The 16,728-nt window shown below is 22.6% G+C and overlaps 1 protein-coding gene across 2 annotated transcripts; it reads right to left on the bottom strand.

Annotated features, from left to right (window-relative positions):
• Positions 1-1,120: 1,120 nt before the first annotated feature.
• Positions 1,121-15,738, bottom strand: LOC105362084 (serpin B6-like). 2 transcript variants are annotated; one of them, XM_011499421.1, is made up of 9 exons: positions 15,678-15,738; positions 7,748-7,869; positions 6,672-6,857; positions 6,001-6,214; positions 5,125-5,339; positions 3,379-3,564; positions 2,891-3,026; positions 1,276-1,459; positions 1,121-1,192 (listed from the first exon to the last, which is right to left on the bottom strand). In XM_011499421.1, the coding sequence occupies exons 1-8, from the start codon at positions 15,685-15,687 to the stop codon at positions 1,320-1,322; spliced, it is 1,209 nt and encodes a 402-aa protein (XP_011497723.1). In that variant the 5' UTR covers positions 15,688-15,738; the 3' UTR covers positions 1,121-1,192; positions 1,276-1,319. The 2 variants fall into 2 exon arrangements, with proteins under 2 accessions (XP_011497723.1, XP_011497722.1); XM_011499420.1 differs by having other exon boundaries at positions 7,748-7,872; positions 15,678-15,734.
• Between the last annotated feature and the right edge of the window lie 990 nt (positions 15,739-16,728).

Genomic DNA, 16,728 nt, shown 5'->3' with positions numbered 1-16,728 from the left:
TACTCATAAGTCACATATAAAAAACGATAAAAATAAAATGTTTCTTTTTGTTTTGCAACAGTAGTTGCACAAATTCATAATTAGTTATAAAGTATTGATCTCTTATATATATATATATATATATATATATATATATATAAACTCTTAAAGTATTGGAGATATATTAGATGAGAAAAAAATGAAGCTTTATAATAATGTGCCTCGCCTTACTTGACTTCTTCATTGTTCGCATAAAATGTGCCAATAACCTAAAGTTATGCAACTATTATTTGTAAACATTTTTTGTACTCATGAAAAATAAAATAAAAAAATATACTTTAATTGATTCAATTTATTTAACATAATTGGTTAAAAATTACTTTTATTACATTATAAACAAAAGTTTAGTGATAAATTTGATAATTATATATTTATTGATCTCTTTTCATTTGCATTTATTATAGTTTGAATATGAATTATAATATAATTTTAGATTATTTTTAGTTTATTTAAAACAACAATTTTTATCTTAATTGCGGATTCATTTAACAGAGTTTTTATCTGCAGAAGAATAACTAATTGTGAAATAGCAATAAAAAGAAAAAAATTATAAATCTAGTAAACTTTCAAATACAATGTTATTATACAGGGGTCGAATTTTTAACTGTTCGATTCATAAAAATTGAAATAATATCCGATATCAACGAACAGTTACTAAAGTTGGTGAAATAACTTTTTTTTTATTTAAGAATAATGATCTCTTAATTATTTAGAACTGATTAGTATGGTATGTTCAATAAAATAAAAAGTAGCAAAAATGCATTCACGCAGTGTAAATAAAAAACATCGTTATAATTAAATAAATCCACAAAATAATTTTTTTATAATTAAGACAATTAAGTTTTAATAATTTTATTAAGTTAATGTTGATGAAATTTTGTCGAGTTTGTTATTAATCCAAATCATTTTTATTCGATGTTGATTATACAATCGTTAAATTTAGACTATCATTTATTATTTTCTGCCAGTTTAAGCGAAGCGATGATACACGTTGATTTCTTTTTCTAGAACAAATAATTATTAATTTATATATTTATATATTTAATTTAAATAAAATTATAATAAATCCAAATAATCTTACGTAAACTCTGTTTTCAACTGCTTTAATAATTTCATGAAATGCAAAAAATACTGAAGGCGAAGTAATACTAAACTAGAAAATAATTCGATTTTGTAAATTTATATTTTATTTTGATATAATTTTTTAAATAAAGTACATGTTCTTAACGGACATACTTAAATTTTAATACTTTCATATCAAATTTAATTTGATAGAAATGCTAGTGTTTTTCTGGATCAGTAACTGCTCCAATAAATAGGGTCAATTTATTTCGAGTATCAATTATTTGGAATAAAAACGGTCGATTGACTATTATTGTACGAGGATTTGAATTATATGAATACGGAACCATCATAGAGACTAGAACATAAAAAATTATATTAATCGATCGAGTAATATATTATTAATTTCAATTTATTATTGTTGTTAGTAATATTAGTATTTAATATAAACAATTCAAATGATGGATTATTATAGTAGAAATTTGTAAAAAAAAATTCATTTAGAATTTAATATAGATGGTATTTATTGTGTAAATTTTAATGAATATCTATAAAACATATGAATTTTTTTTTAATTAAATTAAATAATACGACAATATTTATTTTAATTATTATTGAACATCAATTTTATAGAGTTTCGTAAAGTTCAAAAGATTCAATTAAAAAATTGAAAGAAGAAGATATGTTAAAATGTATCATTAAAGTATACGTTTTACAGAAATTATTAGTTACGAATACAATACTTCAATTTTAATAAATAAATCGGCATATCGGATACAAAATATTCCGATTTATCCAGAATAGATTAATTCTATTTAGATTTACATACATGCTTTCCTTTAATAGAAAAATATTATTTAAAAGCATTTATTATAATGAAATATAATAAAATCATATATTTATATAGTATTCAATAAAATTATTTCAAGTTATAATAATGTTAACGATATAGCATAATTAAATTTCTCACAATAATTGATGACACATTAACTGATTAATTAACAATTAAAAGCTTTTGTAATCTTTTCGTATGCATTACCATTTTCTCCACATTTTAATTATTATATTTTCTATGACATTATCTATTAAAAAAAACTTACAATCCAAATCATGAAATTAATGACAAATTATTATAAATAAAATGTTTATTATAAATACAATATGAATTTCAATATTTGATCATTTTAGTAACTTTTGTCTTATTCCAAAAGTGGTTACATGTTTTTTTTTACTCTTGTTAGAAATTAATTATTCATGTTTATATGAAACATATCGATTGATTTTTTTAAAGTTTAATAGAATAAAAATAAATTTCCAAGTAGATATATGAGTGACTGATTAAATTGTAATCATGAGAATAAAAAATCTCGAATAATAATAAATTTTCAATTATTCTCACTCTTTATATACAAATTTGGTAAAATTGTTTATATATATATATATTGGTAAAATTTTATATATATATATATATATATATATATATATATATATATATATATATATATATATATATATATATTTATATTATATTTATTTAATCCATAAAAAAAGAGTAGTATAAAAACACAACTAAAATGATGTCCAACTAACAAAAATAATTAATAATATTGTATAGATGAACGATGATTGTGGAATAATTGTTAAAATATGAGTAACTATAATTAAAATAAAAATGAAGAGATAATATGAGGTACTTACAGTTATATATTATATTATTTGTATAATATTAAATGGCATTATTAAAGAAGCAAAACTAAAGAAAAATAATACAAAAAAGTAAATAAACTACCTGTTGAAGCTGCAGCTTCGGTACCTTCTTCGTTCACATCAATAAAAGCCTTTTGAATAATTGAGTTCACTAACAATGGATTATTGCTTATGCCAGAGAAGTTTGCTTTTTCAGTGAACATTTCTGTTAGCCCTAACTATTGATATAAATATTCGTTAATATTAATAACGTAAATGAAAGATTAGTTAAAATTTATCCACTATTTATATTAAATTAGTTTTTAAGTAATTTAAAAGGCAATTGTTTATTTTAAAAAATCGAATCAGTAATTTTTTGATTATTTGTCTTTGCGAAAATTAAAAAGAAAAATATTATTTCACTTTTAATATATGTATAAAATAAGTAATTGTAATAGAAATAAAATCCCTGCAATTTATTAAATATTCTAAAAATTGTTTTTTTTGTATTTATTTTGAATTTGGAACAAAATTTGATTATTAAACAAATTAACAAATTAATATAAGATTTAGATTAAGACAATGACAAACCTGTTTCAATGGTTCTTTCAAATGGATTGTGCTCTCGAACTTAAATTTCGGTAGATACACATAGACTTTTTCGAAAATGCCATCCTTATCAAGACGAGTATAATTTAACGAATTATAATTTCTAATTAAATTATTTAAGCCTTCGATCCTATTTGGTATAATGATAACCATTGATAAGTCACTGTTCTACAATTGTGTTAAAAAAATATGTCTTGTTATTATTTTATGATAATGCATAACTAATAATAGTTTAATGTAATGAAAAATGTTCCTTTCTATGTAACGAATATAGTACGAATTTATACCATATATTTGCTTCTTAAATAGTTACATTCTATACATATTAAGTTAATTATACGGAGCTAGCCGTAAGAATTATAATAGTAGGAATACTGCAGGTCGAGGTTTGCATCACATTATAGATACGATAATATTTCGAATTAGCGTCACAAAATTTATAAGAAGTTGGACGAATGAAAGTTGACATATTTACAATGAAAAAAGTCGATTAAAAAGGTAAAAGAATATATAATTTTTATTCCAAAATTTTTCTAGAGATTCAAATTTAATAATAATAGAATTATAAAAAATATATAGAAATGGAATTCTCTAAATATTATAATTTTATGTATACATGTATAGCTCTATAATTTTCTCAAAATTTAGCATTCTACTAAAATCCATTAAATATTAAATAAAAAGATTTCTAAAGTTAAAAACAATTTTAATGTTAACAATGCTGTGGCATTAACATTTGTACGATTTAATATTTCTAGAAGGAATGGAGAACTTATTAAATAAGAAAATACTTGTCCTACACGTGTAAATTTATATTTAGACTTAATTATACAAGTGCATGCATTCAAAGTTTTGTATGTGCATTGACTGATAGCAATATATTTTCAGTCTTTATTATTGTGAAAATGAAACGAAAAATGCTGCATAATAAGACGTCGGAAGGTGTGAGTTTATTTGACTTACATTCAATTTAATAGCTTTTAATTGGTGATTTTTTTTCAAATTCTTTGAATATTTGAAATATATAATATTAATGCTAATAAAGGAATTATTATCCTAGATATGTCAAACAATAAAATAAAATTTATGCAAGCTAGTATGATTATTAAAATAATGGCAATATGGTTTCTTCCTAAGTCATGTAATTTGTCTCGAGCTAAATAAGCTATATTCAGTCTGCATCTAATTGGCAATTAATTTCAGCGCTATTTGCGTGCCGTGACATCAAGTGCATTTTGTATATTGGATATTAATAATGGAGCCCCATGAATTTAACAAAAAAGGATATAGTTTCACATAATCCAAATATGAATTTTCTAAGGAAAAAGCCAAAATTCTAGTTTGAGGCTTTTTTTTATATATATTTCAGCTTTGTTTAACACAGGATTAAACTAAAGTACATTAAAAAACTTTTGTAAAATAATAAGTAATAGTAATGATGTACACTTAGGTACATTAGATAGTTATGTATACTTTTCAATACATTATTTCACGTTCTATGTAATTTATGTAAACTGCAACAGATTAATATTTTTTTTTCTTCACAATTTATTAATACCTTAATTTCTCAATTAATAGATAATTAAGTAATATTATTATTATAGAACAATTAGTTATGGCTAAATATTTAATTAAACAGCCTAGTAAGCAATAATGACTAAATATAATTAATTGCATTATCGATTATAGTTTGTTTATCACTTATAGGGTAAAAGATATTAGACTTACCCTGTAAGGTAATACAATGAATTGAGCTTTAAGATCTGGAAGATTACCATTAACATACTCATCATAATTGAACATAGTTGGTACTTGTTTTTTTATTTTCTTACTAATATAAAAGCTTTTATTCTCAGTTGATTTCTCTAAGAAACTCTTTTTCCAATTTCCTTTAAAATATATAGCATTCAAGAGAAACATGTAAGTATTCGCAGTGATATCTCCTATAATGATATATAAATTTTTTTATATTTTTATTGTTCTTTCATATATTAAAGCCATAATAAATAATCTTTTATAATAAAAAATCATTTCAAATTATTATTTCAAATACATTTTAAACATAAGTTAATCAATTACATGTTACACTATTCCATTGAATTATCTGAGCGATGAATATTAATGAAATATTAATTTAATCGTCAGACAAACCTTACAATAAAATACATTAATGATTTATTAATAAATTATCTTCTATATGTTACGGAAGATTCTTTATATGCTCATTAATAAAATATGACATTATTACGTATATAAATATATAAAAAGAAATTAATTTTTAGTTAATTTTATATTTTCATAGGATAATTATTTATATAAGAGCGCGCGCGCACGCACACATACACTGTATTTAAATATAATATATATAGAGATATGTATAATTTTATCAATATAAATCCTCGTGATTTTTTAAAAATCTGGTGCCAAATTGCACCTCGATGTCGTAATTAAATTCCAATGATCACATTTAAGAAATATAGAAGTATAACTGTCAGTAAACTTGAAAAGTTTAAAGATAAAAGATCAATATACTTCTTACTAAAATTACAAAAGTTTTCTTAATGAGTTTAAGCTGATATAAATTATAATTTATTTAGAACTCACCATCTGCGACAATATCATGAATCTTATTACTAGTTTGCTTCTCGATCCAAGCATTAATCAATTGTGCAGATTTTTGTGGCGTGGTGACGTCTAGCTCACAGACATTAGAAAAGAAATAGTTATTGATCATTTCTTTATACTTGTTTTTCAATTGATATTTGTTGGCTATATATATTCTACTGGCCATGTTAAACGTTACATCTTTATTACTGACCTAAAAAGTGATTAATTAATATGTTTGCATTCATTTTAAAGAAATTCATTTAATCGATGCTTATTATTGTGATAATTTAATTATCTGTGTTCTATAAATTATATATATATATATATATATATATATATATATATATGTATATTCTTAATATTTCAAATGTTAGTGCCATAAAAAGATTCAATATAGTAAATATATGAGAATTATATTTTTATTTATATTTTTATTTATATAAATTAAAGATTTAAAAAGAATAATTTTGAGTTAAATATGAATATTTCAATATGACAATATGATCGATGATTCTTTGAAACTGTGTCTAGCAATTAGTATCGTGTTTTCTTCTTCATATTTTTCTTCAATGTGCAAAAATCGTCTTGAGATATTAAACAATTCCCAACTTTATTTCTAGAACTTAGTAATATTTTTTTTAACAACAATAGCTAATAAAGCAACGTACGTTCAAATGCTCCAACAGAGTCTGAAAACCTTGCTGACCATCGCTCTTTTTATTAGGCAAATGTAGGATTTTTTGCATTTGTAAAGCGGTTTTATCATTCGCCCCATACGCAGCCATTGACAGGATAATATGGGCACTTGCGGGTGAACTGATGAGATTCTCGTAATTGCTGTTATGCGCCACTGTCTGTAACGCGTATAAAAGTTATATACAACAAAGGTGTTCACTATGCAGATATGCGTGGCCACTAGAAGAGAATTATAAAACAATTTTTCATATGGAATTAAAAGAGCTTTGGAGAAATATTTGCAATTGATTTATTAAATAAGGCGCTTAATTTTGTTGATTGTATATAATTTCATAATTCCAGATAGTATCTTGAAATAATATAATCCATACGGTTCATAATTAGTAATAATATCCATTAATAGTAATATCCATTTTCTAAGTATTTCTTAATATCCATATGATCATGTAATATTATAAATTACCATGCAGTTTATGAGGCTATTTAAGATAATTTATGAGTTACAAAAAACATTAACAATTAAAACGTAGCTTTGGAACTTTGATCGTTAACTCAGATATTTTAGCCATAAAACATAGAAAACAGTACTATTATTATTTAATCGTTCGAATAATTATTATTGTGCATAAAGAGTTTTACTTATCCAGTACAAATCGCGATTACAGTCCGATACCAATTGAATATTCAAATACATTAAAATACCTATAATGTATCAATCATAATTAAATAAGATATACTCTATACAAGATATATATTAATTATTTCTGTATAATTATAATTTTAATTTTCTGTATAATAGTTTCATATTTTAATTATTAATAAAGTTCTAAAATATTACCTTTAACATTGATGAAAGAGAGTGAGTATATTAAAACAAATATGTGCATGGATAACATAAAAAAATACATGCTCATTTCATTGTCATTATTTATAAAATTTGTACTAGAAACCAACTACTCAATGCGTGTGTTTCCTTTAATTATACGGAAATAGAAATTATAGAGAAATATGCTGTGTAGATCTATGCATGTACACTTTAAATACCGACCTTAAAAAAATTAACAGAAAAATTTTCGATGCTTCCTGACACCGCTAATAATGGATTGTTTAAACTCGTGGCCATTGTGCAGGAAATAAACGAATATAAGCATAAGATCAGCATGACTGTCACTGCAATACATAAAAAGACATTTATTCGTCAAAATGGAATGTTTCATTCGAATATATCAAGTCGGCGAATTCTCATAAAAAATCCTTAAATTAATATTAAAATATTAATTGAATAAAATGACTGTATAATGTATTATCTTTTCCATCGCTGTAAGTATCTTATTAGTTTATTGGTATTGAAGATTTTAACTTCAATATAGTCTAAAGATAATAAAAATAATACTTTTAAAATAATGCACATGAAAATTTATATAAAATTAATCGTTATAATTTGTTATTAATAGATTTTGTTAAATTCTCGCTAATTCGTAATACAAAACAAGAGTTTTTACAACGTTTTGTGAGATTTCATGGAATTTAGATTTTTTCTGATTTATTCGGATATGCATTTTAATAAACTAGTATAGATTTCATTTTTTAAAAAAATAAGATTTTTAAAAATACTCTTATAATAATGTATCTAAATATCGAAAGTTTATTAATTAGTTATTGAAAATAGAGTAAAAATTATAGTAAAAATATAATAAAGTTATCTAGGAAATAAACATTTACTACATGAATATTATTTCAGATTTATAATATTTTATTGTTTTAATAATATTTTATGTTACAATAAAATCAAATGTAAATGTATTATTTCTTTATACATTAAAACATAGTTATACTATTGTGTTAGAAGCATAATAATAATTTTCATTCTGATACTGACACAATATGAACAAATATTAATTACATTCAACATGTTGTGAAACCGTTAGACGAAAGTAGTTCGTTATAACAGTAAAATAGGAATCAATTGTTTACAAAATAAAATAAAATCCTGAAAGATTGAAATTAATACGAAGCAGAAAATTCAATTTCACTATCGTTTTGTTTCATCCATCTTAATAAAGCCTGCACAACTCTACAGTAACCTAATTTTCACAACTATTTATTATTATTAAATTTATGAGTTGATAATTAAGTTATCAAGTACTACGCAAGATTTGTATTTTGATGATCGACATGCAAGTATTGCCATTATACTTTGACATCATAAAATTTTGATGAAATACTTGACTAATAACAAAGTAAAGTATACATTTTCATATTGTATATAAAGAAAGTCAGCTCGATTGTATAAAATATATTGAGTTATTAAACTATGAACTGCGCTATATCAACGAAAGTCAAATTTAAATTAATTTTACAAGGAAGGATAAGTTTTTGAAAGAAATTTCCTTAAAGCTCGTAATCTAATAGAATAAAAAAACAACCTGTGAATGATCAATACAACATCATCCATTATTCCATTATTTGTTAAGTAATATAAATTTAATACAAATTTATCGTTTTTATTGTAAAAATATATTTTTGTAGCTTATTATTATGTTACACCAGGGGACAAAATAGTTTTGTATAATTTCCTCCTTTCTAAATTATTATTGTAATGTTTCGATTACATTTCACACTTGCCATATTCCATAAACAAATTCATGCGTGATTTGGATTGCATTCAAGTATTTATCAATGGCTTTTTAATTACACTCGATCATAAATTTTTAAAATTTATTTATGTTAAAAATTTATGCCTTAGTAAATAAATATGTCGTAATAATAAATTCTATAAAATATATTTCCGTAGCATAATTTTTCACGTTGTAAACGTGAATCCAATCAAATTCTCAATAATCCGAATTTCATTTAATAAGGACTTATTTATATTTTGTATTATATATTTGAAATATTCATTTTCTTAATTACGAAATGGCATTTTTTTGTAAACAACATGGACATTTATAGCGGTGGAATAAGTAATTTTATACAATTTATTTATCAATGTTTTATATGATTGATGTTATCGAATATAGTTTGACATACAATTGTTTATGTTTTGAAACGTATGTTTTATGAAAACTAATTTTAGAGCGAATTTTTAACAGTTTTCTAAACAATATCGTAGAAATTTATATAGAAATCTAAATGTAGAAATTAATTGTGGGTGGCGAGGGTCACGAGAGAAATGTAAATTCTTTGATAAAAATTTGTTGTGTGATTTAAGAGATCACTGCGAATTAATTAATTTAATTTTTTTTGATCCAATAAAAAAATTATCTTTCTATTATTTCGATCGCTAATTCAAGAATCAGATATATTATTAATTTTTATTATTATTTGCATGTATTATATTCTAAGGCTAAGAGAAGTTATTCGTGGATTACAATAACATGAATTAATTGTATAATTTATTTTATAAGATAGTGAAGATACCTAAGGAATTGTATATTATCGATAAAATAGTTGAAGAAAAAAATGTAAAGTAACAAGAGAAGTAGATAGAAGCGTTAGTTAAGTGTGATTTGATATATAATTGCATAATTAATGATTTACTATTTGACATATATTTGACTCATATAAAGAATAATTTTTGTATAAAGATTAAGATTATGAGACTGATAGAATCTAATCACTTTTCTAAACTTGGTTCACGATGATCAATTATGAACGAGCTATGAATTAATTAAGTCTATAGCTGCATAAAGCTTGTTAAATAAATTGTAAGCAAATAGAAATAAAAAATATAATAATAATAAAAGAAACACTTCTTAAAACATCGGATACATAGATGAAACGCTTATCTTCATTTGTTTTGTGTCTTTATTCTGTTATTTATCGTTTGTATACACATTTTAATATTTCGTATAACCAAAGAAAAAAAATGTAAATACAAGCAAAAAATTATGCACAAGAAACAATAACGTTCAAAAGAAATTAACTAAAATACTTAATCTATTTCTACAGTTTCCTATTACCTGATTTACATTAATATTTTTGTCAGTTCGTTAGATAGATAAAATTTTATCAAATACAAAATATCAAAAGATCGTATAAGCTGTCTATAATTTAGATAAATAATTTATTTCATTTAGGAAATATATTTTTAGTTTCATATATTTGTTGAATTTCATAAAATTTGAAAATATAGATTGTGTAATTTGTAATAATATGTTTAAAATCTATTTTATAGAGAATGAAAAAGGTAAAACCATGATATCCGTTATATATGTACTTGTATATATATATATAATATAGTTACTACCTTGTTAAATGTTTTTTGATAATAATTTAATTTAATCTCCTTTAATGTACTGTTCTGTCTGCTATTGATATAATTTTGATTTTAATAACAAGAGATTCCAAGTTTTATGTAAATTTACGAGTAAGAGTTAGAAATTTCATAATATTATGCATTCGCGAGTATGTATGGGTGTATATATCGATAGCTACGTGAAAATTTAACGAGCACAGCAAGCAAGCGATAATTAAATAACGATTGTATACTGCTATCTTAGCGGTCAACCACGATTTTACCTTACTACTTTGTTATTATACAACGTTATTAATTTTGTGATTATAAGTATGTACTATAAAAAATTTTTGGTATTCGTGTGATACACTTTAATGCTGTATATAACGTATTTTTATGCATAAATACTAAACAAATTTTTTTTTCTTTACGTTTATTAAGATAAAAATTCTATTGTTTATTTGCTATACTTTAAATACAAACATATTATTAGATAAATAGAAACATATTTTTAGATAGTAAATGAACATACTTGACACATACTATTGACGTAATATTGATTCTCCATGAAAATAATGTGATAAAACTACATTAAGAAAGAGTAGTGTATTGTCGTTGATTAAAGTTTTAAAACTTGTCACGTTCCATTTACAGAGGCATTTTTCTAATTTTAATTTTCTGAATAATTTCTTTGATTAACTGATGTAAAATGAATTTATTTTGTAAAATAAATGTAAAATAATTGTATTCAATCAATAATTTGAACAATTTGTTGCGTCATTAGAAAATACAATTTTAGAATAGACTAGATGAGTAAAGAAAGAAATTATCTTGAAGGTGCAACTTTATTGCTATAAATAATAGTTTTTATCGATGGTTGAATATGAGATATTGAAGTAAAAATTAAAAAAAAATTTAATTAATAAGAACTGTAAATACGAAAATTCTTCATTTACTTGATTTGTACTTTAAATTGATTAAAAATACTACAACGAAAAAATTAAATTATTGGATTATGTATCAAATAGAGAAGTTATTAAGTTAATTAATAACTAATATTGTATGTATCTCAATGAAATCAAAGAATATAATTTCATAGTATAAATTTGGATTGCTTGAATTATCGCAGGTCATAGGAAATGTAGATTTCATATGAATTTTTTATATTGGCAAGCTCTGTAGAAAAAAAGATAATCAATTTATGTATGTGAAGATATTTTTTAAAAACAAGGACGATTGAAAGCGTGAATGTAGACTTTATACTAAAAACGTAGTACAAAGAAAAATATTTTCATGCGATTTGTCAGATTTAAAGTTCACGTAAATATACCGTACAAATGTAATATAATATTATATTCAATGATTGATCATTGAATCTATCTATTTAATTCATATCTATTTAAGTCTAGAGATACGACGTTTTATATAATATAGATCAAGCAAATGACCTGAATACCTTGAATGATTGATTAAAAAGCTTCTTCAGAAAATAATATAATGCTATAAAAAATTTTTTTTTAAATTATAAACATTATAAAAAGCTCATTTGATATTTTACTTAAAAAAAAGTGAACTTTTTTTTAATATTTTTTAAACTACATAGTATTTGTAAATATTGTATTAGAAAGAATGATTTGAAGGATAAATTATAACCCTTTGATTTTGTATACTAATTTGTTGTTAATTAAAATTTACATGTAAATTTAATGTAATTGAATGTATCTGTTAAAAACATTATAAATTGGAAATCTTTGAACCATTATCGATTCGTTTATTTTTTATCGCGTTTTCATTTCAACGATAATTTTATATATATTCATGTGATTGATTTTGTATTTTTAATTATATATTTCTAATAAGTTATACATTAAACTATTAGGCACTAAGTCAATATTATATAATCTGGTATACTAATTATATTAATGTTAATGTATTTATGCAGTTTTTATTCATATGAACTGATTTTATAATTATTTTTAAAGCAATATCTTTATTACTGATTTTATGTAGATTGAAGTTTTTATAAATTTCTTATAGTACTGTTACATTAAAATTCACGAAATGATTTAAAAGAGTGAGTTGATTTTTATTTTAAATGAACTATTACTTAAACTTTTAATTATTACGACGATACATTAATGGCACGCGGGTAATGGTATTTACAGGTACAATAATTTTTTTTACATTCTCAAAATTGTCGTGTCCTTATCAATGAATAAATTTACACAATGTTATACTAGATTGTATTTTTAATAAAAAAAAAAAAATAAATAAAAAAAAAACAGAGTTTACGATCAATGAAGGCGTTCTAGCTTTTACAACCTTTATCGAAACCGTAACGAAGCACTTGCACCTTTATACATTATAATCATATGCATAATATGTAGTAAGTACTAATTCAGAATAGAATCATAGCCACTCGAGTAAAATAATTAAAGATGGATATAACATTTCTAAAAAGAAAATATTTTTATAATATAAAATACATAAATAAGGTTATTATATATTAGTATATTTACCGGATTCATAAATGTTGTTATATTGTACTATTAAACGGTATTTACAGTTTATGGACTATAATTTTATTAATGTTATTTGAGACAGAAGCATTGTTACATCGATTTACGAGTAAAACTTTCATGTATAGACTTTTTATTTTTGGCATAATCTATTAAAATTGTTATTCAAATTTTAGTATTTAAACTTCAAATTATGAAAAATGTTCTATGCTTTTTCTGTGTAGAAGTATGAGCTTACCATTTTCTTTTTAATTAATTAAATATAAATGTTATATTGGAAAATTAATTTTGTGATAAATTTTTAAAATAAATTCAATTATGACTGAAGATAAAATATGAAAATTCAATTAAATTCGATTTAATTTATTTTTAGCTTTATGAATCTAGATGCATATATTTAATATAGATGACTGCACTAATAGATTGAAATAAATTTAAAACAAGAACACATTTTATATAATCAAATTTTTTAAACAGTGATATATATTATTTCAAATAAATAAAAAACTTTCATTACTACAAAAATATTAAAGACAAAAAATTATTCTTTTCTCAAATCTAATTTTTATCGAATAATTATGATAAAATATCGAATAATGCAGGATATATAAATTCTTATTAAAAATTAGGATTATACATTAATAGTTTTCAATTATTCCTCGTAAAAAAATCTACATAAGTGATATTGAATTATTAAGTTAAACTTAAAGCTATTACAACCTTTTTCAGAATTAGTGCCTTACTTTTATTACATATTGAATAATTTAATTATAAAACATCGTCAGACTTGTTGTTAACTAGTAGGTCATGAAATTGCTTAAAAAACATTGCTGATTTAATTTTCAATTATTATTGTAATTAAGATAGGAACCCTTTGATATCAATATGCATGATTGTATACACACAGCATATCTAATTTAATATAAACATAGTATTAAAAATATCTAAAATCTTTTCTTTCGGATCGAATATGTAAATCTTATTTTTTTTTTTAAGTTTTGGAAAATATTGTTAAATTATTAATTTTTTTATGAATAAAGTAAAAAAATTCAAAATTTTATTATAAAATATTTAAAAAGTTCTCTAAAAATCAAGAGAATTTTTTCCAAAGGATTGGTTTTGTATTCTTGTTTTGTTTAATAATAAAGTTATGATGGAAAAACATATCTTAATGAAAAATTATATATTCTTAAAAAATACATTATATTATGTTAAGAGAAAGACTTTATTTGAAAAATATTTGAAAAATATTTTGAATTAGGCGTCTCAAATGTACAATTAATATGACTGCAGATATTTATGTTTAAATTCTTTATAATGTTATTTTACAATTATAAATTCATATTTCGATCTGAAAAGTGTCTAATATGATAGAATAGATATAATTATTATTATTTATGATGGATGTTAGTTTAATTCATAAATTTAGTGTTCTTCTTACATTTTGAAATTAAACCAAGTGAAACATACATTTTATGAAATATAGAGTGTGATTATTACAAAAATTGTAATATAAAAATAGATTAATAGTATATTTTGTATAATATTATAAACTTGAACTCATATTATATGATAATTTGCATAGAAAGTAAATTTTTTAATTTAAGTTATAATAGTATTGTTGTTTTTTTTTATTTATATACAGTATGTACTTGTACTGCATTAATTTATTTAATCGATAAGGCATTTAATTTATAATTTATAGTCAATTAGAACAGTTCAAGAATAATTCTTTATTTTTATAATAATAATAACGTTTATGCATTTACGCTTAGATGTAAGAGTGAAATTTGTATAACAATGAAGTTTTATATTTTTACTAAAAACGTGAAATAACCGAATAAAAAATTGTGTATACTTATAATTTGTTAATAATTATGGGTACACACAAATATATTTCTACCATTAAAATATAAATATTTTAATTATATTTCCTAAAATACATACAAACATATACGTATATGTGCATTTATAATGAAATATATTTTATAATAATACTTGAATTGTTAAGTGAAAATTAATTCGGCTTATTTATTAGTCAATTCAATAAAATTATGTTCTAATAGAAAATAATTATTGAAACAATGCAAGCAAGTATAAATGTCGTCTAGTACATATCTTCAAGTTTCAGGTATTTGTGAATTGGAGGTAAGAATCAGTAAATTAACCATGACCATGTTACTGTATGATGATGATTGAAATAAAAACCAATAGAAATTTACTAAAACGCATGTCGGCGCAGCTCTCGTGTCTTTTCACTTATCGAATGTAACAGCAACTGACTGCGAAACAAAGAGTCAGTAGCAGCTATATAAAGTTTGCGCAATTAAGAGAAACGTGTACGCTATAGTATATACATATGTTATTTATTAGTCTCCTTTTTTTTCTGCCTTCTGCCTCTGCCTCTTTGGAGGACGTGTTTGACACGTAAAACTTTTTAATGTCAATGATCTTGATTAGTGACTAGCTTTCGTTCTGTTAATATACAACTCATTTATGTTGTATTTATAAAGCGTTTTAATGAAATAATATTTTAAAGATTTAACTACAAATGTACAATGCACACATGCACAGGCGCACGTGCATGTTCACGACATATACATGTTGATGAAGGCAGAACGACATGTAGCGTGAACAAGCGTGCATAATACGTGCGGTGTTTAGTTAATAATTTATTTGTAAAGAAAATACCTTGTTTGTTTGTTTTTGAGAGTTATTTTGTAAGAACAATTTACATTGTTTTCCTTGAGTTTTGTTCTATCTTTTTTGTAACTGCACTTATAGTTTTCACTTAGATTACTGAATATTATACAATGTAGTATTTCAAAAAAATAATCAAGGATGTTAAACGACGTTGGGAAAAATAATAAGATTAAACGTACTATCGGTTGAAATCTTCGTCTAGATCATTACAAATGCTTATTTCGGGTTAAACAGTATATTGTTTTATAAAGATACTATTATTGATTTTTATTTCAAAAGTTCACAACAAATATCAATTTATAATTGATTCAATGAATTATATTCAAACTTCTATATTAAATATGTTTCAAATGTTTCCTAATAAGTTGATCATCTATTTCATTAAAAATACAACAGAATGATATACCCGTGAAAAAAATTATACCGAGAAGTGTTTCGTCGATATGTCATATCAATAGTTATGATGATATACGTATAGAAGTATATAAATTAACGATACCTGCTATTTTTTATAAGAAATTTTCTTGAGCGAATGCCGAAATCTAATTAATAATCGCGTAATAAATACGA

The sequence above is a fragment of the Ceratosolen solmsi genome, unplaced genomic scaffold (assembly GCF_000503995.2).
Source record: "Ceratosolen solmsi marchali unplaced genomic scaffold, CerSol_1.0 scaffold35, whole genome shotgun sequence".
NCBI classification, from domain to species: domain Eukaryota; kingdom Metazoa; phylum Arthropoda; class Insecta; order Hymenoptera; family Agaonidae; genus Ceratosolen; species Ceratosolen solmsi.
The sequence above is the reverse complement of the archived record's forward strand: the minus strand, read 5'-3'. Positions and strand labels throughout refer to the sequence as shown.